General features: G+C 42.5%; 1 protein-coding gene across 6 annotated transcripts in view; it reads right to left on the reverse strand.

Moving 5' to 3' along the window:
- The window catches only part of AKAP13 (A-kinase anchoring protein 13), a 201,302-nt gene that overhangs the window by 122,523 nt on the left and 53,747 nt on the right, over nt 1-25,032 (reverse strand). For all 6 annotated transcript variants that reach the window (XM_042039768.1, XM_042039771.1, XM_042039770.1 and 3 more), the window contains 2 exons: nt 11,657-11,804; nt 777-1,073 (listed from right to left, as the gene is read on the reverse strand). In XM_042039768.1, the coding sequence (XP_041895702.1) occupies nt 777-1,073; nt 11,657-11,804 (445 nt within the window). The remainder of the gene's footprint in view (nt 1-776; nt 1,074-11,656; nt 11,805-25,032) is intronic.

Consider the following 25,032-nt stretch of genomic DNA (forward strand, 5'->3'; position numbering starts at 1 on the left):
GAACTAGTCCCCCTGTCTCACGTGTGTTTCCCTTTACCCCCTTGTGATAAAATAAGCAGAACTCCAAGAGCATGGACACACCACAGTATCCAGAACACCTCAGCACTTCTGCTTCAGCAGCCACCAGACACTCTGGGCCAGCCTTGGGGTTTATTTATAAGCTCTCAGTAGCTCTCTGCTGTGGTTAAGGGTCAAGTTTTCCCACCCTTCCCTTCTTTTATCTGCAAAATTGTCCAGGTTTATTTTGGGGAACTGTTGTGTTAGGCCAGCCAGTGTGCAAGCAGGGAAGTGATACAGGGGAAGAGCCCCAAGTTCTCCAAGAAAAATCACATGTATTTTTCATGTTACAGTCACTTTGCACCTGTCCTATAAACCCAACATTTACAACAAACACCAAATTTGTGGCACAAGGGTATTTCTGGGAGCTTCAGATATTCTACACACGGGGTTTTTTCAGCACATAGCACTATGCCAATACACATGCCATTGTTACACACACAAAAACCCCTTTCTGGCTGTATGTGAAAATACTGTCAGCTAGTGCTATTTCATAAGAGAAGACCAAGAGAAATCATGAGTCAGTGCCTTTTGTATTTTAAGGCGGCTGAAGGGCAAGGCATGGGATGTGGATGAACATCACATCCCATCTCTGAGCACAGAGGCCACCACACCCTTTGGAAGGTACATAGCGGGTTCCCAAGGCAGGGAACCCGTTCTCCCAGGCTTTTTACCTCTCACCCAACCTGCAAATCTCACTGTGCCCCACAGGTCCTCACCGGTCAGGGACTGGTCCGCTCCCAGCACGTTCCATTCTGCCGGCAGCTTCAGGTGTCGAAAGGCCAAGGCCACTTTCTCATCCAAGAAGTCCACGTCTGCAGCAGGTGGCCTTGACCGGTCCAAGAACCGTGTGAAATTCAGCGCCTGCTGGTTGCCAGCACAGGTGGCCAGAAACTGGGCGGCATCGTAGGCTTCGTCCTGGACAAACTGGAAACTCTCTTCTGCCACAACCAGAACGGGGTGACCTTCTCTAGAGGCACAGAGTGCCACCTTCACTGTCTCACAGCAGTCATGGCCTGCAAAGCAAAATTCAGACAAATGGTAAAAAAAAAGAACAAATGGCACGGGCTGAGGAAACACAACTGAGAAATTCCTTTGACACACACACCCTTTCATTAAATCAAGTAAGACCAAGTTATTGAGGGTCACAACTCCAAAATAACACCATCTTTGGAATTCATATGCATCATCAGAGATAAGTATTTCTTATAGACTTTAAAAGGAAAAGATGTATAACTCTTCTCTGTCACAGTATAAACAAAGAACTATAAGCCACCCAAGCTATTTATATTCAGCAACAAGCAATCTCAAGAGTTTTAAGTAATTTAAATAAAGATTTTGCTAACATACCAAAATCCAGATTATATGGACAGAGTTTTCTTTCGCAGCTCCGCAGGACTCCAGTAACTCATCAGAAACTAGAATCTGCGTGCTGCTAAGCTACATACTCCAACTGCTGTCACGACACTTGGCTTGCACCGAAAACACTGAGATTTCACCTAAAACAAAGGTCTACATGGCTATGAGAGCACAGCCTGCCTGGGCATGCCCTGTGTGTGCTCACTGCTGCACCTGCCCCTTGCATTTGGGTTCACATGACAAAACTAAGATGCTTCTGCTAAATAAAAACATGGAAATGGCCACTTTCCATATTTACAAAACAAGAGGGTTGGAAGTTTGATAACTTTATTATTTATTTAGGGCAGGGGAAACTGGAGAAAGGAGGCCCTGGCATGGGAGCAATTTCATTGACTCAGAAACTTGAGAAGAAAAAAAAAAAACCAAAAACAAAAGCCAAACACCAAACCAAACACCTTTTTGAAATTTTAAAAGGAAAAATACACTTTGTGTCCAACACAACCAGGACTTGTAGTTGTCAGACATGCCCCTCAATAATAAGGTTTGTGTTTCAAGTTCACTGTGTGGCACAGTTTCTTGTTCCATCCTCAGACTGACGTCATGGCTGTTTTTGCCAGAACAGCATGGACCCTGCACTAATTACTGGAAAAGCTTCTCCTTGCCCATGACCTCAGCATACTACCACATTCATGAAACCCTGCTTAATTAAATACAAAATGACGATTTATTTTTAAAGGCTTGGAAATTCAATTTAAACCCCTATTTGTGGTCAGTGGGAAAGTTTCCTTCTTCTGTTGGGGCCTTTTGCTGTTGATTTCCCTGACAAAAGGAAAAATATGTCCCTAATCTTCATGGTCTTTCAGCCAACCTCGCAAATCTGTTCTGAGGCTTTTGGCATCTGTACAGATTTTGTCTGCTGAAAGAGGCAATCCTGAAGTTAATTGAAAGGTCAAAACTGCTATTAGGACACTGTGGGTAACACCAAAATTGTCAGGGATGAGGCTGTGGCTTCCTAAGGAGAGCAAATGCAGCTGGAAAGGTATCAAAGACAAGTGGAGAAGGGGAGGAAAACACACACGGTTGTTGCTGCAACTGCTCAATACAACCAGGACACTCTGAAGCTGAAAGGTGAGAAAACTTCTTTGTTTCCAGCACCAGGTATCTGTTAGCAAGAGGATGATGTGAAAGCTGAAGGAGTAGATTTACTAGTTTTGTTGTTTCAAAGAATAGGGGTAGGAAGAACTTCTACTGCTCTTGCAAATACTGCATGTGCACTCTAATAATTACTGTATTAGTACTCAGCTACTCAGATGAAACCCATTCACAGATTCCACTCATCCCCACAGTAACAGCCCCAAATGCTCAAGGGAGAAGTGGGGATGATACAACTTTGGGGGAACTTGCCTTTAAGGCCATTTAGAACTGTACATGCCTTCCCCTACACCTTTTGGCTTTGCTGATCTTCCTAATGACATCAAATATGGAGCAGGTAAGACATTAATTTTGTTTGCAGCCTCCACAAAAGCAGTGCTCTACATGCACACTGTGAGAAGACCATGCCAGCCTCAGGGAGCTGACTCAAATTCTGCGAGCTGGGCTCTCCCTACTGCAGAGCAGTGGAAGGTTGCTAGAATGCAGAGTTTAAAAAAAGCCAAACTTAATAAAAGATTCCTTAATAGCATGAGAACAGCTAAAGCTTTGTTGGGTTTTTTAAATTATTTTTTAGAATATTTTCTGCCTATTCCCATAAGAATCCCATCTGCAGAATAACCTAGAATACGGCTACGCTGCCAGCAGACTTTCAGGATTGAAGCAGCAGGCAAAAATGGCCCATGAGCAGCCAGAGAGAAATCATTTGGGACAGTCACTTCCTTGTCACAATGCCAAACAACTCTGCTATGGGAGCAAGAGCTCCTCCATCGAGACAACAACTACAGAAACCTCCATCAAGATACGTGACCTCCTTAAAGCAGCACATCACGGATGTACACAAAATTCCCTTGGATGGAGTGTGTGTTAAACACCAGCTGCAAAATAAAGGTGATAAAAAGACCATGTCCTGACCTCTGACCAACGAGGAATCTACTGGAACTTCCCCAGATATTGAATGCAGCCTAGAAGAGAAAGTGACAGACCTGACGATCCATGTTTATGTAACAGGATCAAACAAGCATCGTGCTAAACCCTAGGGAATGTTCTTCAGAAGGGCAACCGCTTGCAGTGCTTTGATGTTCTGTTTCCTCACATCTGAGAAGATGTCAGACGTGGGGGTAACAACGTGGTACAGGTTCTGACTTCTGGCAAGCAGTTCAAATGAAAGGGGAGTCAGTATGTGACAAGAGCAGACAATACTAGAAAGATTGCTCAAGAGGTCTCTGCCCCCCTGCTTTGAAATGGCTACAGGAACAATGTGAGCAAACATGTCCCCAGTACAGGAACCTTCTGAAGGAACCATCAGTGGGGCAACACTTCTCACCACACCAAAGACCAATGGCCTGGACTAATATCTGAACATTACCAGAAGGGAGCTGAGCTTTCTGGCACTCTCAGGAGGTAAGTGGTTATCACTGCAGGAACAGCCCAAATCTGTTTTCACGAGGTTAAGTAACTTGTCCGCAACCACAGAGAGCTCCAGGCAGTGCCAGAACAGCCAGTACTGCTCCTGTGCCTCATCCTTCTGCTCTGTCTGGCAGGCAGCAGGGCTTTCTTCTAACATGGGTTAAGCACCAAGTTATGCACCTTGCAACCATCAGGGTCATCAACTATGGACTGCTGCCACACCCTCATACACCCATCCAGATGTGGAACAGAACAATGTCTGACATTAAAAAGGAAAAAAACCAAAACCTGAGTGTGTCAGCAGGCTGACTTTGGTGTTTTGGTGGAATGGAGTTAATTTTCTTGGCAGTACCTAGTGTGGAGCTGCTTTGGATTTGTGCTGGAAACAGTTTTGATAATCCAGGGATGTCTTCCTTCTGGCTGAGCTGTGCTTACAGAGACCTAAGGCCTTTTCTTCTTCTCACCCACCCCACCAGTGAGCACGATTGGGGCACAAGGAGTTAAGAGGGGACACAGCCAGGACAGCTGACCCCAACTGACCTGAGGGAGCTGACCATATGGAGCTATGGTCAGTGTATCGAGCTGGGGGAAGAGAGAGGAAGTCTCCATTACATGGGATGGAGCCCTGCTGCCCTGAGGATGGCTGAACACCTGCCTGCCCATGGAAAGTAGGGACCTAATCCCTTGTTTTGCTTTGTCTGCATGTGACTTTTGCATTACCTATTAACCTGTCTTTGTCTCAACTCTCAAGTTTTCTCACTTCTACTCTTCCAATTCTCTTCCCCATGGCACAAGAGGCAGCTTAGTTGCTGGCTGCAGTTAAACCATGACAGTCAGGAAGAGCAATGAACCTATTTATAAAGGTTTGCATTTTCATAGCCTAAAAACACATGTAACTGAATAAATCACACAGATGAGTGCACCTCAGAGAAGGGATGAGAAATCCTCATGCTTTACACCACCATCAGGTTCTCAATACTGCACCCCTCCTGACTGCCTTCAGTCTTCTCCAGAAATCAGGCCCTTTGGCCAGAATAGCAATCAAAATGATGAAATACTCAATATTATCACACTGGTACCATCCAGCAGTATCCTTGTTCAAGTTTTAACTCTCCTGACAATATCACAGTGTTTCTCACTAGCTGACATCTCAGACTGCATGGCTATGCTTCTCTTCTTCACACTTTTTTTTTTTCCACAGTACAAAATGTGGTCATTTCTATGCTGTCTTGACTGTGATAAAAGTCAAATAACCCATCCCTTAGCTCCAGCAGCATTGCATTTTATCCCATTTCTCCTTCTGCTCCTCAGTTACTTTAAATCTAGCTTGGAAACAACTCATGACTTGGAGCTGTTTTGAGAAATACCAACATACTGCAGCAAAAATACAGAAACTAAAAAACTATTTCAGTCTATGCAGAGATGGTGCAGGGACTAATTCTGCTGTGATAAAGCTTATTCCTCATCTACTCATCAAACAAACCATGGTTTAAAAATTATTTTAAATGAGACAACAGCTCTCGAACTGAAGAATCTCTTACTGGGAATGAATGGGGACACTTAAAATGAAGCTTGCTCTGGGGAACATACAAGAATGAAAAATGAAGACATGGTGCTCTGGTCTGTTCTTAACCCTGAAGAGATGAGATGCATCAGCATGACAGCACGGCTTCCTCTACATGATAACGATGCAGAACAATGAGCAGGAGAACAGGGGGAGATTTCCCAGCTGTAAGTCATCAGCAGATAAATTAAGGTACAGCTTAGTCCATCTAACTGCTACCTGTGCCTGTGATCTGGGGTGCAGTTAAAAGAGCAGCAGCCAAACTCTTCAGACATTTTCTTGTTTAACAAGGTCTTTGTGGAGACAAAACACCCCTAAACAGAGCTTTATTAAAAGATGATTTCATTTCCTACTCCTCCAAAAGTGGAAATCCTGTCCAAACCTCCTATTTTCAGAATTCACATTGGAGCTATCAAACAATGGGCCCCCAGCCTGGGCAGCTATTTAAAGCCCTGCTGGAAGCACATGTTTGGGTTTGCTTGGTAGGTGACTAAATACTAATTGCATCCTCCAAGTTACCATCGTGGACCTGGGTTGAAAGAGGCGTTATAGAGAGATTTAAGGACAGGAAAACCAGACAATAAATGTTATGAACTTCATGAATTATCTCAGATTTGCATCCAAGAGATGTTGCCATCTGGTGGTTTGTGGAAAAGGAAGCCAAGGGATCTCCTGTGACCATACAAAAAGGGGTTCTTTTCTGCTTCAGAAATCCTGAGCTGTGGGTCTGAAAATCAGAGCCCGTCTTTGAAGTGCATTTGTGTAATGCACACAGTTACTGTACTCACTCTTGCAACACAGGAAGCCTTATGAAACACACAGGCACAGCATCAGCAATGGACAGGAGCCTCTGCTTTTCCTTTGAAACCTTTCACTGGAGAGGTTAAAGAGAGACTGGAGAGGGGGTAAAGGTTTTTTTTTAAAGGCCCTTTACACACTGTAGATGCCCTAAAAACTTAGAGAAGTGTAAGACCCCACACATTACATCTTAAATAATTTCAACATCTTAAATAATTTCAACACAGATTCAATCACTTTTTCCTGTGACTGATGTCATCTGGTACTGGCATCATTTCCTTTTAATTACATTGCCTCAAGCAATTAAGTACACCGAAGAGGATGAACTGCAAAAAGCCTTCTTGGCTATGCTGTTTTAGTCTATTTTAGGGGTTTTTTTGTTTCATAATTAAAGAGTATTTTCAAATCCACAACTGGTATTGCCAAGTGGCCATTTGTTATGCAACTTGTTTACCCTTCTGGTCTACCAGTACAAAGATTGTAATTCATGAAATACAGCTTTTTCTATGAAGAGTTGTTTCTTAGGGGAAAACAAAGTCTGTGGTAGAAGTGAATAAAGCATGACCATATGTAAAGGATTTCACAGTAAAAGAAAAGTTTGAAATGAAGATATTTCCAAGCTAACTGAAATTAATTTTTGTCTATCCTTTTAACTAGCAGAAAGAAAGTAAGGAGGAAAAAAAAAATCAAAAAACAACTCTGAGAGCTATGAAATTAAGAACAAGTTAAAGACTGAAGTTGCTTCTCTGCCTTAGCTCAAGCAGGGAGAGAAAGCTCCCAGTGAGTCAAGGCACTTGGAGTCAATGGGAATGTGTCAGCCCCGTGGAAACTGCTGGCAAGCAGCTACCAGCAGACAGACAGTCTCTCAGATACTTTTTCTACTTCCAATTTTGATTCTCCTCCCCTTTGAAACCCACACAAGAATCCTGCACCTTTTGAGAGCAACAAACGTGAAAAAAGCAATTTTGGTATTACAGAGCTTGGAGTAGATACAGCACATTGCAACAGCACTCACCAAGGCAATTACATCTCACAAAATTTACTTCTTGTTTTGGTGACCTGGCTCGCAGACAGGGTATTTCTTACCCTTCACTTATTTGATTAGCAGCTGCTGCAGCTCTGGATTTCTGGACTGTCTCTTCCTATTTGAAATTTCATTTCAAATTTCCCCCGTGTCTCCCACGCTTTCCAGACTACCAGTTGCTAAATGCAAAAAGCAAAATACATGTCCAATCATACAGCTGCTATGGTGATGGCATACAAACTTGCACTAGATGCACCACACAAATACTGGAGCTCCCAGCACATCAGCTCCTGCAAGAAAATTTCCCCAAATCTCCCCAAGAGCTTCCCGATGCTCAGAGGCCTCCACTGGCCACGGCAAGCTGTGGTTGGGACTTTTGACTTGTGTGGACAGTGATGAGGTCATCCTCCTTCTGCTGATTTGCTTGCCAGATCATGATTTGAGGACTTTTATTATTGGGTTGGGTTTTTTCCCAGTGGGAAAAAAAGCTGCTCTAGCAGAGAGGCAGGAGATGAGGCTGCCGTCTTGCAACGAAGGTTTCACTTCCCTGCTTTACACAGATTCCCTTCACTACCACATGCAATCTGCTTGGCCTCACTTACCCTCCCTACCCTGCAGAGATGGCGGGAAGAAAAAAACGCATCCAGATTATGGCAGTCTCAGCTGCTACAGGAATAAGGACTTGCAGAAAAGCTCAGTTAATGACCAATACCAGTAGGACGAGCATCTGTGACCTAAGAGGACACATCCATCCCCAGCAGTACAAATTCAGCAGCCAACAACAGTTTAACCACAGCAGCAGAGATGGTATCATTTCTCTGCTTCCCTCCCTGCTCAGACCTCTGATATTTTTTTAACACCCCAACTCCAGTGACCAAGCTTTTGCACTAATGAGATCCACACCGGAGCAATGCCAGTGCCATTACACCTCCACCTTAACGCTGTGTCTGATAAAACAGTGCTTGAAATTGTTCTGCAGAACTACACAGTGCCTCTGGAACTGAGGAAAACTGCTTTCACTAGGGAGAATTTCAACCAGATGATTTAGAAATTGAAGAACTGTAACAGTGACAGTAAGGCCAACAGTTAAAGAAGGTTTTGGTAGCTTTTTGCTGAGACGAACAGAAGCTTCGTTGGATGATGCAACCCGGTGTGTCCTTAGGCTGGCAAAAGAGCTACTGAAAGCACACAAAACATCAGCTCCTGGCTAATTCTTGTGTCTCAGTAGCTAATTATGACACTTCAAGTTATGACTGACCAGCTAAGATGAGAATCTGTTTCTTAAATTAACACAGCCAACAGGAGAGCAGGATAAATAACCCATCCCATCCTTCAGAGCAAGTGCATAAATACAGGTAAGTATTCTGTACTTTGAAGAAGTGATGAATCTCTATTTATCCACATTTTCAGGTAAAATAAAGCTGCTCCCATAAATTTACCATCAAAAGTCCTTTTTTTCATTATATACAGAAATAAAAGCTCACATTTGAACAGTAGTATGGACTAGATATATTCAGTGTCTAAGGCTGATGATAAAAAAAGCATAGGAAAGAGGCAGATTGCTCTCATAATTATATAAAATGCAGCAGTCATTTAATTCTGCAGAGATAAGCTTTTATTTGGGTAAGTCTTTCAGGATATAGAGCATTTTCACATACAATGAGAATTTATGAGGTATTTTGACAGTTTATATTTCCACTCCATTTTCTCTAATTCTTCACCTAAAACAACTTTATGCTGTTAAGATTTCTTTTTAAATGTGATTTTCTTTGAAAGCTCTGCTAAAACATTCTGATTAATTTTGGCAGCAAATGTACTGAAACAATTTGTCTTTTACATCTCCATATATCAAAAACCTACTGAAAAAGACAAGAACCAAAAATTACAAATCTGGGCTTGTTTTGCTTCAGCTTTAACAGAATTACAGTCACCCCTTTCAGCCCAGCCACTGATGGACTTCATCTGAAGTCTCCTGGGGACCATATGAAATATTGAGGACTTGGGGCAAAAATGAGGGAAGAGCCCTCAAGTGCAGAAGGGATGAAGGGTAGGTTCAAGGGAGGCAGAGAGGCTCCTGAGTGAATCAGCCCTTCCTTAATCCACCTGAGCTGTCCCGGAGGAGCAGCTGTGCTCCCAGGGATGTGCAATGCTCCTTGCATCACAGGGACAAATGAAAGATGCTCGGAGCTGGAAGTAAAGGGTGAGATTTTGGCTAAAAGCTGCTTGCAGGAGATTCCTTGCAGGGCACTTGCTAAGTGCCTGGGTGTTGGAACAAGGGCTGGTCTCACACACACTTTGTGTTGCTCATGGCTAATCCCAGCGAGGTCAAATAACGCTCTGAGTCACCAGAGCCATCGCCAAGGCAACTGTGGAATATACAGAGTAAACACATGATTACAGATTCACTGAGCGTCCAGGAAGGAGGAGGAGGAGGAAGAGCTGCGTTGAAGTAAGTCATACTTCCACTGAAATCAGTGTAGTCAGTGCTGAAACAACACTGGACAAAAGCACGGGTGTCAGCAGAGGGTATGAAAAAAATTAGGCTTTTCCCATTTTTTCCTTTGCCTTTCCCCAGCACCCCCTTCACCACCAAAGTGGTTTCTTTCTCAGGTAGTCTCACCAAAATGAGGTATGAGCACAGATGAGAGTGTTATCCACATGGCTGCTTTACATCTGAGACATCACCTCTTCCTTGCACCACAGCCCTGGACAGAGCAGGAATGACACTACCTTTCTGAAAGGTCCCTTAAAACTTTGTCTGAAACAAGCTCTATTTTGGGACAGCACCCATCCTGGTCTAGCATCACGTGCCACAAGATCATGACTAAACTGGGTAAAAAAAATCCAACAAAACAATCCATTATTGCTAAAGGAACAATTGAGAGAAATTCCCTCTTTTCCTTTTGAATCATGATCGGAGTCAGATTTCCCACTAACAGCGACAAAACGAGCTGCAGGGAGCCCTCCCCGGTGACTCAGCTTTATCTGGGGCTGGCAGGACAGGCAGTGCCCAGAGCATCACTCTGGTACCACCTGGCAGCCACCGCCCTGGCCACATCCAGCACTGCTCCGAGGACAACAGTGATAGGAAAGCATCGTTCCTGCCCGGAAATCCCATCCAGCACACTGAAGGGCTGAAGGGAACACTGAAGCTTTTCAGTTCCTTTCTTGGCGAAGCAGCCACAGCCCCGAGGGAGAGGTGAAGTCATTGCAAGCAGGGCTGGCAGAGCCCCACGCCCACCACACAAAAGCAGGGAAGGAGTCACCCCCTCTCCCCTCTTCTGGGAGAAAACAAGCACTAATCTAATTGATTGCACGGGGCTCCAGTCATCAGTAGCCATAAAAAGACTTCTCTTCCCAAGCCAACTGAACAACATGAACAGCACAAAAAGAGGAGGAAATGAAAAAAACGGAGTGGCCAACTTTTAGCCACTCATTCCCAGGAGAAAAAAACCTCCAAATTTTACTCCACGTGCATCTCTAACAAAACAATACTTAGGAGGTAGATGAAAAGACCAACCCAAGAAAACACTTGATGGCCTGACTTACACTGTGTGTAGTGAAAATGTCAGGCGTTTTTCTCACACTGGTAGCAATGTGCTGCATAGCAACAAGTCAGAATGAAAGGTTAATGGCGAGGACTGCAGCCTGGAACACGCTCATTCCCACGGTCCTGAAGTCACCAAAGGGAAATGCCCCAATTCTTTTTGTTTTGTTGGTGGCACAAAGGATAAAAACAGTGGTGGACTTTCATTTGGAAACCCACCTCATCCGAACCAGCCACGGAGAGACGGCACCAAGCAGCACATCACTTGCACTGCAAGAGCTCCAGAAATGCTGTGTGGGCTCTGAGGTGAACAGTATTTAGGGGAAAGGGCTGTATTTCACCAGGAAGACAGCAATGAACCTCATCAAGTCAAGTGGATGATAAGTAGCTAACAATTACTGGGCTCTACACCATTTGGGCAATAGCATCTCTAAAATGGCAAATGTGTATTCCACCATCTTTCTTGCATTTAAAAGCTTCTTCCTACATCTAAAAGTAACTGTGAATTTTCTGTAAGAGATCACATAGTTACATATTAAACAATTGCAATCTCAATATAATACTAGTGAAATCAAGAAAGAGGTTTTTAAAAGGCAAAAGCAGTCATCCAAACCACATGTTCTACTCCCTGTGAATGTGTAAATGAGGAAAAAGACAACCACGAAAGCAGCATTACATTCCAGTCCACTTGTAGTAACCAAATTTCACACACTGATACACTGACATGCAAAGAAAGGCAATTGTTTACCAGGAGAAATTGTCTCCAGACTCCCAGGATTAATCTTTCTCGTGCTTGTGCAGTGTTGGACAGTTGATCCAGTGAAGACCAAATAAAAAACTACATCATCTTCAACTTTATCTTCCTCAGTCAGCTGCACTGTAATAACAGAGTCACCCTAGGAAAAAGGACAAGAAACAAGGTTAGGTTTACATGACCAAGATCTGCATCATCTAAAATAAAACTACTTTTCCTACAAGGTTCACACTCTCCATTCATACACTCCTTTCACAAGACTCAGATATGCAAGTCAACTTCAGCATCAAAGCCAGCCAATATCCAGGAAATATGCTGAATGCAGCTCTAGGAAGAGACATGTAGCAATCTCCAGGGTATATTCAAAACAACGACTTAATATGGTGAAATCACACCGAATCTAACAAACGTGTACACCCCACATATATACAGACATATCCCATCATATATGCATAGGTGAAACAACAGAAATGAGATAGTGGCCTAAAATTGCCTCTGCCTTCACAAAGTTGAAAAAATTCCCTAACTCCTGCTTGAGTGTTCACATTTCCCCTGTCCAATCTAGCACTGCATCCATAATTCCAACTTGATCACTGAACGCATCTCTCATCCACAATCCATCAACACACAAAGATACCAAAGTTTTATATCCACTAAGATTTTTTTTCCACCTTCCTTACAAAGAAACAGTAACTGTGGTGGTACAGACAGTGGTAGCTCTTCTCACTCATCTATAAGCTCATGCCTTGGTGAAAAGCTCTGTGTCTTAGCAAAAACAGCAGTTCTTCAAGCTTTGAGAAAAAAACCTCTCATGATCTGGTGGTTGAACTCTCCTGCTTAGTATTATGGAGGGTTTATTTCAGTATCTCAGCATATTTTATCATTTAGCTCATCTCTGCTCTCAGGAAAAATTATAAAGGGCACACATGGTTAAGACAGTTAACCCAGCAAAGGGTACAGTAAATACATCTGAAATTCCTACATCTGCATGGAAAGGAGCAAGGGCAATATGAACCAACTTCAGTTTTCCATAGGGAAGGGAAAGCAAGGAAAGAGGATGGCTTACAACTACTGCAGAACTAAGTGAAGCATTTTCATTTGATGAAAAAAATCATAGACTCATTTAGGTTGGAAAAGATCTCCAAGATCATCAAGTCCAACTGTTAGCCCAGCACTGTCAAGCCCATCACTAAACCATGTCCCCAAGTGCCACATCTACACATCTTTTAAATGCCTCTGGGGTCTCCCCATACTTCGTTTATCAGCCTGAAAAATTTATATAAACTACGAGACACTGAGAACAACAGTCTGTGATGTGACCTTCTGTCCCTTTTCTGTCGAGATCAGAACCAGGTGGATGCCCCAGTTTTACGCTGCAGCTGTGGCTGCCAGCTCTCTGCCACCACCCCACTGAGCATATGGTTACAGCTGCCAATCTGGAAAAGATTTTAGTAGTATTATTATTATTACTGCAGATTATGCAATTCTGATTTGCATATTCAAGAGTATACACATGTCATTTCCTTTAAAACCTCCCCATTAAGATCACTGAGTTCATCCCTTCTCTTTGTCAAATACAACTACTGCAGAAAATTCCCAGACTTCCAGGCCCTCCCGTACATCCGTCCCGCGTTAGCATCGCTTCCCACGCTCAGCCTCACGTCTCCCTCTTTTCTCCCTCAGCTCCTTTTACGCTTCCACCTCCAGTTTATGTCCAGTTCTCCTCTGATCCAGCCCATCTGGCACCTCTTGCCAGGGGCAGGACTGCACCTTGTTTTATAAAAACAAGATTTTGCAGGGCAAGTACACAACCAGCCACTGGTCTTAAACTGGAATATGTGGGTCAGTGCTGTAACCCAGGGAAGAAAACCATATATTCAAAAAAAAAAAAAAAAAAAGCTTAACAGAGCAGTGAGTGTATTTTGCATTTTCAGAGGTTGTAGAGTTACAAATGTAAATTTTAGGAAGGTCTCACGCGATAATATCAGACCAGAATTCCAGCTGGGGAGGAAGGAACCATATAGCAAAAGTCTCTCTTGTATAGAGACAGTGTTAAAACAAAAACAGGTGCAAAAAGAAATAAATCAGGCTTTAAATTCAAGCATGACCAGTTCACATACTGAGTTGAAAACTAAATATTCCATTTCAAGCAAATGGATCCAGATTTGAGCTGATGTTCAAAAAAACAAAAGCACAAGTTTTAACCTAAAAACCCTTTGTGCTTTGGTTTTTATGTCTTTGTTCAAACTGTTTCTCCCTTAAGGCAAGAACATACACAGTACTTAAACAGATTTAAAATACAGGTGACACTTCAGAACACTCACCAACAGCATGAGTGTTTAACATGCTATCTGTTAAAAGAGATTTTTCTTTTATTTAACTCAGAAATCAAGTACAGCTGGTCTAATTTTTGTGAAATCAAAGCAAATTGACATAGAGTTTTTGTGAGAGGACACCTGTCTATCCATGCAAACTACTTGGATTTCTAGGAAAAGCAATTTAATTTGCATCAGTATTGCAAAAGACAATTTGTATATTTTGTTATTTACAGGAAACCTAGTAAATACATGTAGAGAAACCTCCACACCAGAGGTTCCACATAACCTGAAATCTAAGCTAGAACTTAGACATATAGCTGAACTTCTTATTTAGATACCTGACCTAATTTTGGAGGGGGAAGGTGGTCAGACCAGTGACTGCCAACAGATCTTTCCAACCAACTCATTCCACTCCTTAGATTTTAATTCAGTTCATTTCAGTTATTGTTTAAGTCTAGGGGGAGCACAAATTATCATCAGCTGGTATCAATTTAAAAGGCTCTTCAGCAGTGTCTAAGCAGCAATCCATGGTGGGAGGGTCTCTACCACCCTGCTCCCACCTCTTCTAGAGGACACTTCAGCAAAGACTGTGGAACACTGAGCATCTTATTTACTGGATTTTTTTACTTTAATTTTTAAGTTGTCTCCAAATATCTTTGGTAAGACTGATAATGTGTCACTTAACTGCTGTGTGCTACAGTTTACTTACAGGTGTCACCTGAGCTAACTCAGTCCCTGTGCCTCCTACAGGTCACTGTGCTGAGATCCCAGAAGCAGAAGACCCTCTTTCTTCAACATATCTCTCTATCTCCCAGTTACTGACAATTTCAATGTTCACTGCCAGTTCTAATTTGATTTTTAAGTTATTAAAACAATGTATTTATTTGGAAAGGAAATAACGCACAGAACAAACAAACCCCTCTCTTTCCAAGATTTTTGGAGTTGAAGAAAATCAGTTACAAATGCAGCCAAATTCCTCCAACCCACATAGAAGACTTTCCAACAGCCCTATTGCATTCAGCCTCCAAAAACATTTTAATTGAAGTATGTTTACCTTTATTCATTTAATATTGTCCAAAAAATGTCATCTGTTCAGTATCACTGCCACGCAAGGTGGTTATTATAACCCTTCTTTCATCCCAAATGGCTAGAAATGGGAGGCCAGCCTGCCAATATCCCTTTGGTGAAAGTACAGACAGATCAAAGCCGTTCCCTGGAATGCTCCAACAAATAAGAATAATTTAATTTCAAAACTACTTTGGATCAACTAATATTTACTTGGCTTAAAGCCCATTGGAAATGAAAACATTCCATCTTGGTCCATTCATGAAAGAGGCCACTCTGTCCCTTGTTTGGATCTGAAAAATCCCTGGTCTTAAATGTAACGGGATGTAAAGAAGGTGGATGTGGCTCTTTCCTCTACACATATTCCCTTCTCCAAACTGAAGGGAGAGGGAAGGTCTGCCTCACCACAGGACAGGTGAACTGGAAAAGCCAAGCCTGACCTTGAGCCTTGAACTAAAAAACAACTCACAAAGGGATTTTAGAGTGGCCCATCTCTGACGTTTTGGCTTAGTAAGGCAGCAGAAATACAATTATCTTTAAAAAGGCCCAAATGCTGTTATTAGAACTAAACCCCAAAACTATCTAAACAGGCACCTGTTTGTCAGGATAATTTGCTGGCATTAGCACAACTCCACCTTTTTAGGTATCAGTTTTTCCAACACTGCAAGTAAATGCATGTGGATTGTGCCTAGGCAAAGCACAAACAACTCTGAGCAAGCCTGTTAAAATGGACTATTTACCTTCAAAGGCTTTTCTTTTTTAATAGATGACCTCAGCAATATTTGGAAGTGACAATGAAGTGAATAAAATCTTTAAGCTCAAAAGAATTAAGATCACTTATGTTATCACCTCAAAAACACTATCCACCTTCCAAAAGGAAGTAATTGTTTTAAGCATGTAAAGATATAATTCTTTTCCACTTGTGGCTCTGGAAACATGTCTGGTTTGGGGGAATTGGTCATCATTTGGGACCATGAAAACAGCCCTGGCAAATGCAGAATTCCAGACTTCAAGATGAAAAGAGTTTAATCAGCAGTAGGGAGGGTTCCCCAAGGGATATCAGCTCTACCAGAAACAGGTACACTTGTCAACAACAGACTGAAAAAGGAAAAAAATATTCTTAACATGCTGGCTAACAAATGTTCACATTTCTGAAAACAAACAAGAAATTAAAAAAAAAAAACAACAAAAAAAACCACACCACAAAAAAGGCAAGCTGTATTTTTGCATCTGAAACGTGTGATTTCTAAGCTGGTTTCCCCATGGCTCATACTGGGAATTTTAAAGAACATTTTAAGCCATTAACCACCCACTCTGACCTCCACACACAGAATCCAAAAATACTTATGAGAATGAAATGTGCATTAGATGGCAATACTGCAGCACTCAAGTGATACTTTAACATTCTGCTTTTAATGAGAAAACACCAACAACCAGGAATCATTAATTTGTTCTACCCAGAAAAGCAAAATGCATAAATTGCTGTTGACCATTGACAGCAAACTGTGGCTGTCTTCTCATGCAGCAAAAACCTACTGCATGGGTTAGAGCTTCACATGAAGGTAAGGAACCTTCCACCCACTGTTTCCTTCTAAGAGTTGTAGATTTTGGGGCTATGATGCCTTATTAAAGAGGCTGGATTACATGAGTAAATGTAACCTGCCCCTGTAACAAGTTTTGTTTTGTTTCCTCTATTCATAACATGAATCAGGCCCTTGTTGAGTCACTGCTTTATTGCATTTTTTGCTTCTTCCCCTTTGGGAAGCCCTAAACAGCTCCCAGGAGAGCTTCACTGTACCCAGCACAGCCCAAAATCACAGCTGGGGTTTCTTCCTCCTCCTCCTCCTTCAGTTCAGGCTCATTGGCACCTTTATTTATTCATTTTTAGATGGAGTTGGACTTGCTGTTACCCCAGCTACTGCTTGACACAGAGTACACAGGATCAGGCTGTAATTCCAGCATGAGGCAAGTCCTTTCACATCCCTGTGCTTTGAGTTTTCCCACCAATGAAATGGGAATTGTGGCTCAAACACACCAAGTACTTTTCATCCAAATGGCTTTTAAAAGAACAGCTGGCTTTTCAATCACCTGACATTTTCTTTGGAAAGTGTGCAGCACCAACAATAATGAAGCTAGACAAAATCAAAGGGAAAGTTGAGACCATTCCACCTCAAACTGAGAATTGCAGAGGAGTCTGAAAGCAGCTGGAGCATGGAAAAGGCAACTGGAAGGCACCTTTATAAAACGTAACAGAATTCATCAACTAAGGAAAAAAGGACAATATGATTGTTTAGATGCTCATTGACCCATTACTATCTACCTCTGGCAGCACACAACAAGATCAGCAACTAAACTTTTGCTCCCAGACAGTTCCATATCTCAGCTGAGTACCCTGGAAGATCCCTCCCATCTAAGGTTACTTTGGGTTGGTGCAAACTTGTGCTTAAGCCCCCAGAGAACGACATCTGGAAAGGACACATGGACATCTCCACGCAGAACAAAACCAGCCGCAGCCACACAGGCTCCTGACTGCAAAAGGAAGTGGGGGTTTGGGCAACTATTTTTAGAGCAAACATGACAGTGCTCTCATCTCCTGGAATAACCCTTTTGATTGAGAAAGGCTTAGATTCCAGTTTTTCCAGGTCTGAGTAAGTCTTCCAGCCAGTCAGCTGTGACACAGCACTATCACTGCTGGCTCAGAAAACCACAGGATGCTCTTCTTCCATGGCAAGAAAATAACCTATATCCAACGAACTCTTCCAGGTTGCTATTCCCAGGTTAACAGATGAACAGCTCACCCTTGAGGGGCAGAATCTGGGGATGGGTCCTACCTCCAAAACATCCAGCTGAGTCCCCTTCCATCTCTGCCCTGGCACGGGGTGAGTTTGTCAGTGGATCCCAGTGCTGCAGCCTGAAACATCCACCCCCTTTCCCAGATGTGGCCATTTAGCCTGCAAGCTCCCAGCACATGGATAGAAAAGGGATGGACCATGGGAGGAGGTCAGAGGTATCTGTTACAGTGAGATAACAGCAATCATTACAGACATCCTCAATTTCACCACTATGGATTGACTGAGAGGAGCACTTAGTGGGGGGGGAAAAGAAAAATCACATCAAACAGAGTTTATTCCGCAGAACTCCAGGCCCCAGGAACAAAGGTAGGGCTGTGAAATCTGCCTGAACATGTGCAGCTCTAGAAATCCCTCCTCGCCTGGAGATATCCCCCATGATAAAGGCAGTGACCTGGGTCAGGAGCGTGGAGAAAGATGGATGTCGTAGGGGTGGAGTGTTGCAAACTCCTGCAGATAAAACCTTCAGGGAAAGACTCCAGAAATAAATAGAATGGCAAGCTGCCAAGTTTTGGGGCAGATTGTGTCCTTTTTCATAGTCAATGACTTCAAACTCCTTGATCTTAAAGCATGAAGCAGAGAAGTTTTCCTAATTAAAAAAAAAAATCAACCCACCCACACAAAAGAAGAAAACAAGAATGACTCCTGTGGTTTAAATAAAATAAATAAATTAAAAAAAAAAAAATCGATCTCCAGACCTAACCTTATTTCCTTTTTAAATTAACAGCAGTACTATTATTTCTACCAGTGAAAGGTTTCAGGTTAACAGCACAGATACTGAGCACCTCTGTGATGAGAAACCCAGATTTTGCAAAGCACTCTCTCATTCTTTGGAAAATACAATCACAGACCATTCTGTCTTGCCCGCAGGCCACCAAAAGAGCAGAATGATGGCACGCATTTTTCTGCCAGCCCACAGAGCAAATCGAGGTGATACCTTCCATATTTCATTAACACCGCACTGAGCCAAGTCATCTCCTCTTCCAATGCTAGCCACAAAGCCATGACTGAAACACTGACACAGAGACAAAATAACTTTTCTTCTCTCCACTACTTTCTTCCCTCAAAGGTGAAAAAGAATTTGGTCCAAAAATAAGATTAGCTTGGTACATTGATGGATAAAATGTTGACACAAGTAGGGATGCAGAGTCAAAATACCATTTATTCAAGACTCTTCGGGCAAAAAGAATTTGTGGGAAAACAAGGACATTTATGATAGATAGCCCTGAGCTGTTGCCTCCAGGTCCAAGCTGGCTCTCATGGATCCATCCTGAGTGTGACCTGTGCTAAAAAACGTCATGAACACCCTCAACTTGCCTGTCTGCAGAGCCAACATTGTTAGGGCTGACTTATTAACACCAGCTCACAGCCACAACCACGACCCCAGCCAGTCCAGGTGTCTACTTCTGCAGCAGGATTTATTTGCAAAGAGATAAAAGGTTTGAGAAGAGCAAGGGGTGGATTTCCTACTCTGAACCAGTGAGAGCAGCACAAACTCCTGTGAAAATGGGTATGCTTCAAGAAATCCTTTATTAGTGCCCCACATCCTTTGACAGAGCATGTCCCTGTCAGTCTCCAAATCAATCATCTCAAAGATGAGTCTTTACTGAGTGTCAAGATGCTATTATAACTATTACACACATATCAATCCATGCAGCTCAAAGGAGATCTCTACAGACTGCCAGCAGAAATCCATCAAAGCAACAGGATCTCATCAGTGCTGAAAGAGACACATGATTTATCTTCATGCAGAGATCTTCCTGACATGCCACTCTGCTACCCAGAGCCAGGCAGGTTATTAGATTGGGCTGCTAATAGCTCATTTAGCTGCATCCCTGCCTTAGCATAGGGCTCCACGTGTTCTGCAGCACTCGCTCGGAGCATGCACAGTGCATCAGCTCAGCGCCAGCCTGTGCTGCACACAGACAGCCCTCACAAAACCAAACAGCCAAGGTCACTTCTGAAAATTTTTAGCACAAAGGAAAACATGATAAAATTAATAGTAAAATTAGCAGCAAAATCAAGGAGAAAAACAGGAAGGATAAGAAAAGTGCCGTTCACCCTTTTGTATTAAATGTAAACATCCAGAGAAAAACTGCAATGGGAACTTCATTGTTTTGGTGAATTTGGCAGTATAGTAAAGAAAATATTGATTTAATTTTTATTTATTCAGGCAGTTTAGTGTTAGCCAGGCTATCCACTTAAAGAACTGTGCACCTTCTGGCCTGTACTATCTGAATGAGCAAGTAGTGACAGTAACCCCAAGCCCCTTTCACCACAAGCCCTTGTACAGCTCTGGTACAGAGCAAGAGGAGGTGTGGAGGTACACAAAAGCAGTGCCACATTGGGGTTAACCTTTAAATCATGCAAGTCTCCATGCAATGTTGCAATAAACATGAAGACAAGGCAAAAGACAAGGGGAAACTTCTTTGCTGCAGAATGTCCTCTCCAGTACCATCCAGTTTCCACAACAAGTACTGATCTTACTTTTAGGCTTTTTTCTGAAATTCTGGAAACTATTTCAATCAGTTCCTAGAAAACACACCCAAATTGATGTGAATGTCCTGCTCTGGCCTCATTCTAAAGCCTCTTCTGTTCTTCATTACATTTACGAGAACCAAACCAGGTAATTTTATAACCAGCTGCTTGAGTGATTGATAGTATTTCCTACTAATTGCCCATCTAGCAATAACAACAAAATTGCAGTGCTTAGGAGCAAGAGCAGGCAGTCTGAATGTGTGCAGTGACTAAGAGAAATCCAGCTACTCTCTTTGCACCAGAGAGATGGAGACAGTCACAATTCCTGGAAGATAAAGTACATATGATGACATATTATTAGAAGCAATCTCCTACCACTGAAGTATTTTCACAAATAGCCTTGAAGTGTCTTAAAGAAAACCAAAAAAAAAATCAGGTTTGAACACTAAGAGCCAAAAGCAGAAGAGAGCCGAAGGATGGCTTTTTCCTGGTACTTCAGCCTCCTCTACAGTACAGCAGAACCTTCAGAGACAGAGCTCAGTGTGTTCCAGAGCACTCATTTTCCTGCCAGATGCAAAATATCCTTGCCAGTCTTTAAATTTTTCACAGCTACAGTGCTTAGAGCTACTGCAATGACTGAGGCACTTTTTGAAGTGACATTTTTGCCATTAGAGAACAGAAACCATTAAGAAGAAGCAACCCACCCAACAACTGCAGACAGGTGAAACTTTTCTAATGTTTAAAAGAAACACTTTGAAACATCAATACAAACACAGGCAACCCTGAAAATGCGTCCTGAGACAGAACTGCCACTTGATGGCACTGCACAGCATCGAGCTACAGTGATTCACAGTTATTTTCTACTTTAGCACGATATGGAATTGTTTTACTGAGCCAGGCAGAGGATGAGCACTTGCAGGGAGACTACATCTAGAACAGCCTTTGGAAGCAACGGGGAGCACTGCAGGCTGAGTGCAGGGGATTTGAGAAGCTGTGTGAAATTTTGGCTTCATGAAATCAACGTCTTGGTGAGCACAGCTCTCACATCAGCTGTGCTGTCAGAAGTGCCTCTAGCCGAACAAAATGACTGCCCGCACTTTATAACAGGAAATACAGCAGGGACACGTACCCTGAGGAATGACATGGGAAACGTGTTTGGTCATTCTAAAGGTAACATAAGAATATTTCTGAATTCTCTGCAAGAATACATCCCACAGTGGAAAAGTAGCTGTAGAGTATTTTCATTCTCTTAAACCCAAGTGCAGATCACCATTGCTTATTCCTCCTGACAGGAGAGGAGGCAACGCTGTCAGTGATGCTGGGGATGGGACACCATCTCTTAGTGTCTGTCCAGGCACTCCCTGCTCACCAGCTACCACAAGAAATCATGAATCCCAAACGCTGAGCCCAATACATGTACATTATTTCACCTGATTTTAATGTAACTCTTAGTGTGTTAACATAAGGATTCCTTCTGCAGTTTCAGAAAACAGGAGGAAGCAATCTAACAGCTTCCCAAAAGCAGATCATTGTCTGTGCTTTCCCACCCCTACCAGCTGTACCAGCTCTGGCATCTTCTGCAAGTCATATTAAAGTTCACACGTAATGCTGCAAAGTAGTGGCGAGTTAAGGGCAGAATTTCAGAGAAGTGCTCCAGACTTCAAGCCAGACTGTTTATTGTTTACCAGCACTTTCACACCCACAAAACAGGATCACAGAAGAAAAGTTCAAATAGATAATGAAAGGAGGATGGCTTTGAACCCAAATCCAGCACTTTTAGTTTCAGACAATATGGAAGAGGGGTTGAGGAAAGGCATCTGAGCTGCAATTTAAGCAACAGCTTATCCTGGAGGAAGATGCTGCTGATGGTCTGGCAGCCTCGTCCGACTTCTCCAAGCAAAGTTGCCTTCAGTAAATGTGGAAAAGTGACCATTTCACAAACAGCCCTATGCTAACATCACACAGACCTCATGAGCTAGAGAATGCCTCTATTAAGAGGAGCAAGCCAAGCAACCAGCCTCATAATAACCAGACTGCAAAAGTCTGCACTGAGGGTATGACAGAACCCAGAAGCAGCAGGGAGCTTGCCAGGGGAGGGTGCTGAGCTCAGGTGGCAGCTGCCAGACACCCATTTCCACAGAAGGGAGAGCATGATGTAGACTGGAGTTTGGTAAGTGGAGGATGAAAAGAATCTAAATCAAAGATGTGAGTGACAAAAACTTAAAAGATGAGGTCAAGCACAGTTTAGTGGGGAAAGTATTTTGCCTGGAGAATTAGCAGAGCCAGACAAGCTGTAATATGCTCCTCTCAAAAAAAAAAAAAATCAGTTTATTCAGGCGCCCCAGCTGACTTTCTTAAAACCAACCAAGCAGCAGGTTCTTCCACAAGCAATGCAAGCAAATACTTTATTTGTAAAAAGTGTTTAGAGGCTTTCACTCATTCATTATTCAGAGACATCTTGAAGGTGGGGCAGAAAACTAGTTTGTCATTAAGAAGAAATCAAGCACCCAACAAATAAAAGACAAGAGGTTTATCACATCCTCTCACCACAGAGCTGAACTAAACATCAAGGCTGGCTGTCCTCTTGCCTAAGGACCTTGAGAGAAACAAAGACAGGGCTTCTGTACAGTCACTTTCGTGAGAAATTCCCACATCAAAAGTATGTATGGTATGTTCTACTTTTTCTGCTGGACTGACCTCAGATACTCAGGCATCTCAATGGCCTTTGTCACCATAGATGCCACTAAGCAAATAAATACTGCTTTAGTAGAAAAGTAACTTAACCACAGCTGCCAACCTCATGACAGCATCTTACTGTAGAACTATAAAGGTATTTAATTTTGTCCTTTTGTCCCCTTGGTAGAGATTTTTGAAGAACATTAATTGTCCAGCACACAACAGAGCACACACAAGTGACACCTGAGATGATTTCAGCCACGGTAAGAAGTTGGATGTGAGGCACACACAGGTACAAGACCTCACTGCACTCAGGGACACGGGGAGCCACAGCACTTGAGACAGACACTGCTGCCACAAGTCTCCAAATTCTGTATTGTGAATCTTTTTCTCCAATCCTTTAACATTAACTCAAAAGGTGGGGTGGGGGTGTTATTAAAACATGAACATCAGAGGGTATTACAATTGTTTTTCTCAGGAATACACAGTGCACTTCAGCAGGGCATCATTCTATATGAATATATAAGTGGGGAGGAAAATATTACAAGCATCATCCTTTTCTTCGATTTCAGATTAAAGCAGGACACACTGGGAAATTTACAGCAGTAGTTCATTCATTAACAGAAGAGCACCTACTGTACCCAAACTCAGGTTATATTAAGAGAGGGTCAATGCATTCTTTTTGAGGCTTTTGAAGTTCATACTTCGTTAAGTTGCATGACGTTTTGCCTAGGAAGTGGGAGCTCTCATCTCTATCAAAAAGTCTCCTTGAGAAACTCTGCAGGTTACACAGCTCCTAAGTGGCAGTTTAGACAAGAGACTCCATCCACAGACCTGATTAAAGACCAAAGTCAATGGCAGCATTTTTATCAATTAAGTGTTTGCCCTCTCATGCAATCACCAGTTATGACACATTTGGGTTTGTCACTCCAAGTAACATGGGCACACCTTAGACAAACCATGCAGAGGAGGAGTGCTGCGATTTAAAATAAGTTTGTTCCTTTTAATCTAAAAGGAAAAAAGGAAAAAAGTTTGCAGCAATACATCATGCTTCTCCAGCTGCTAATCTTTTCCATTTCACACCCACTGATCATTATCACCATGAAAAACCATTCCCTTCTTAAAGGCAGATCTAAGGTTGTAACCTCGGTTGCAATCAAGAGTAGATGAGCTTAATGTTTCCCAACGCACTCCCTGCATGTCACCCCAGTGCTTTTCCAAAACATTCATACTCAATACTGCTCTCAGGTCATTTTTTCTTAAAAAAAACCCCAAACCAACATTGATTTCAGAGATGTAGGAGATGCGACTGGGTTACAAAAATGATCAATAATTCTACAAAGACCCCACAGCCAGCAGTGGCTGAAATCAGAAGCCATGCACATCACTTTTGAAGGGAGATTTTCAGGCACTCTATGCAGCTGAAGACATGACTTTGATCATTCCTCCAAGTGTGGTCAATATTTATTAAAGTTTGGGTAGAAATAAGGACACGGCTTGCAAGCCTTGATCCTTTTGTAATTAAATCTCCTGCTGAATAATCTGCTGAACTCTCAATTAATGATAATGTTTCTAAAAAAATCAACACTTCAAATTTGCAAAGCGCTCTCCCATGGATGCTGCAAACAGTGGAATTGAATCTGACTAACGTAAACAATTTCATCTATAAACAGAAAGTTAATGAATCACAATAAAAAGGTCACCTAATAATAAACCTCCATTGTTTAAAGCATTGTTAATCCTTTTTTTTCCCTACTCCTAGGTGATCTGGATAGCCCAATACATCAGTGACAAGAGCTAGGAAGTACCTTACAAAAAAATTTTGACTTTTGGTGATAGGGAGCTACAACTTCTATAAAAAGATGATGACCAGTGAGGTCATTGCAAGCACTTAAGAAAAACAAACAAAACTGAAGTTCATTACTTCCCACCTCCCATCCTCCTGTTCCACCCCAGCCCTGCCGGCAAACAGAACAGCTTGGTC

This window comes from Corvus kubaryi, unplaced genomic scaffold (genome assembly GCF_017639235.1).
Source record: "Corvus kubaryi isolate FWS band 111438036 unplaced genomic scaffold, C.kubaryi_AGA036_p1.0 37394, whole genome shotgun sequence".
Classification (NCBI taxonomy): Eukaryota; Metazoa; Chordata; class Aves; order Passeriformes; family Corvidae; genus Corvus; species Corvus kubaryi.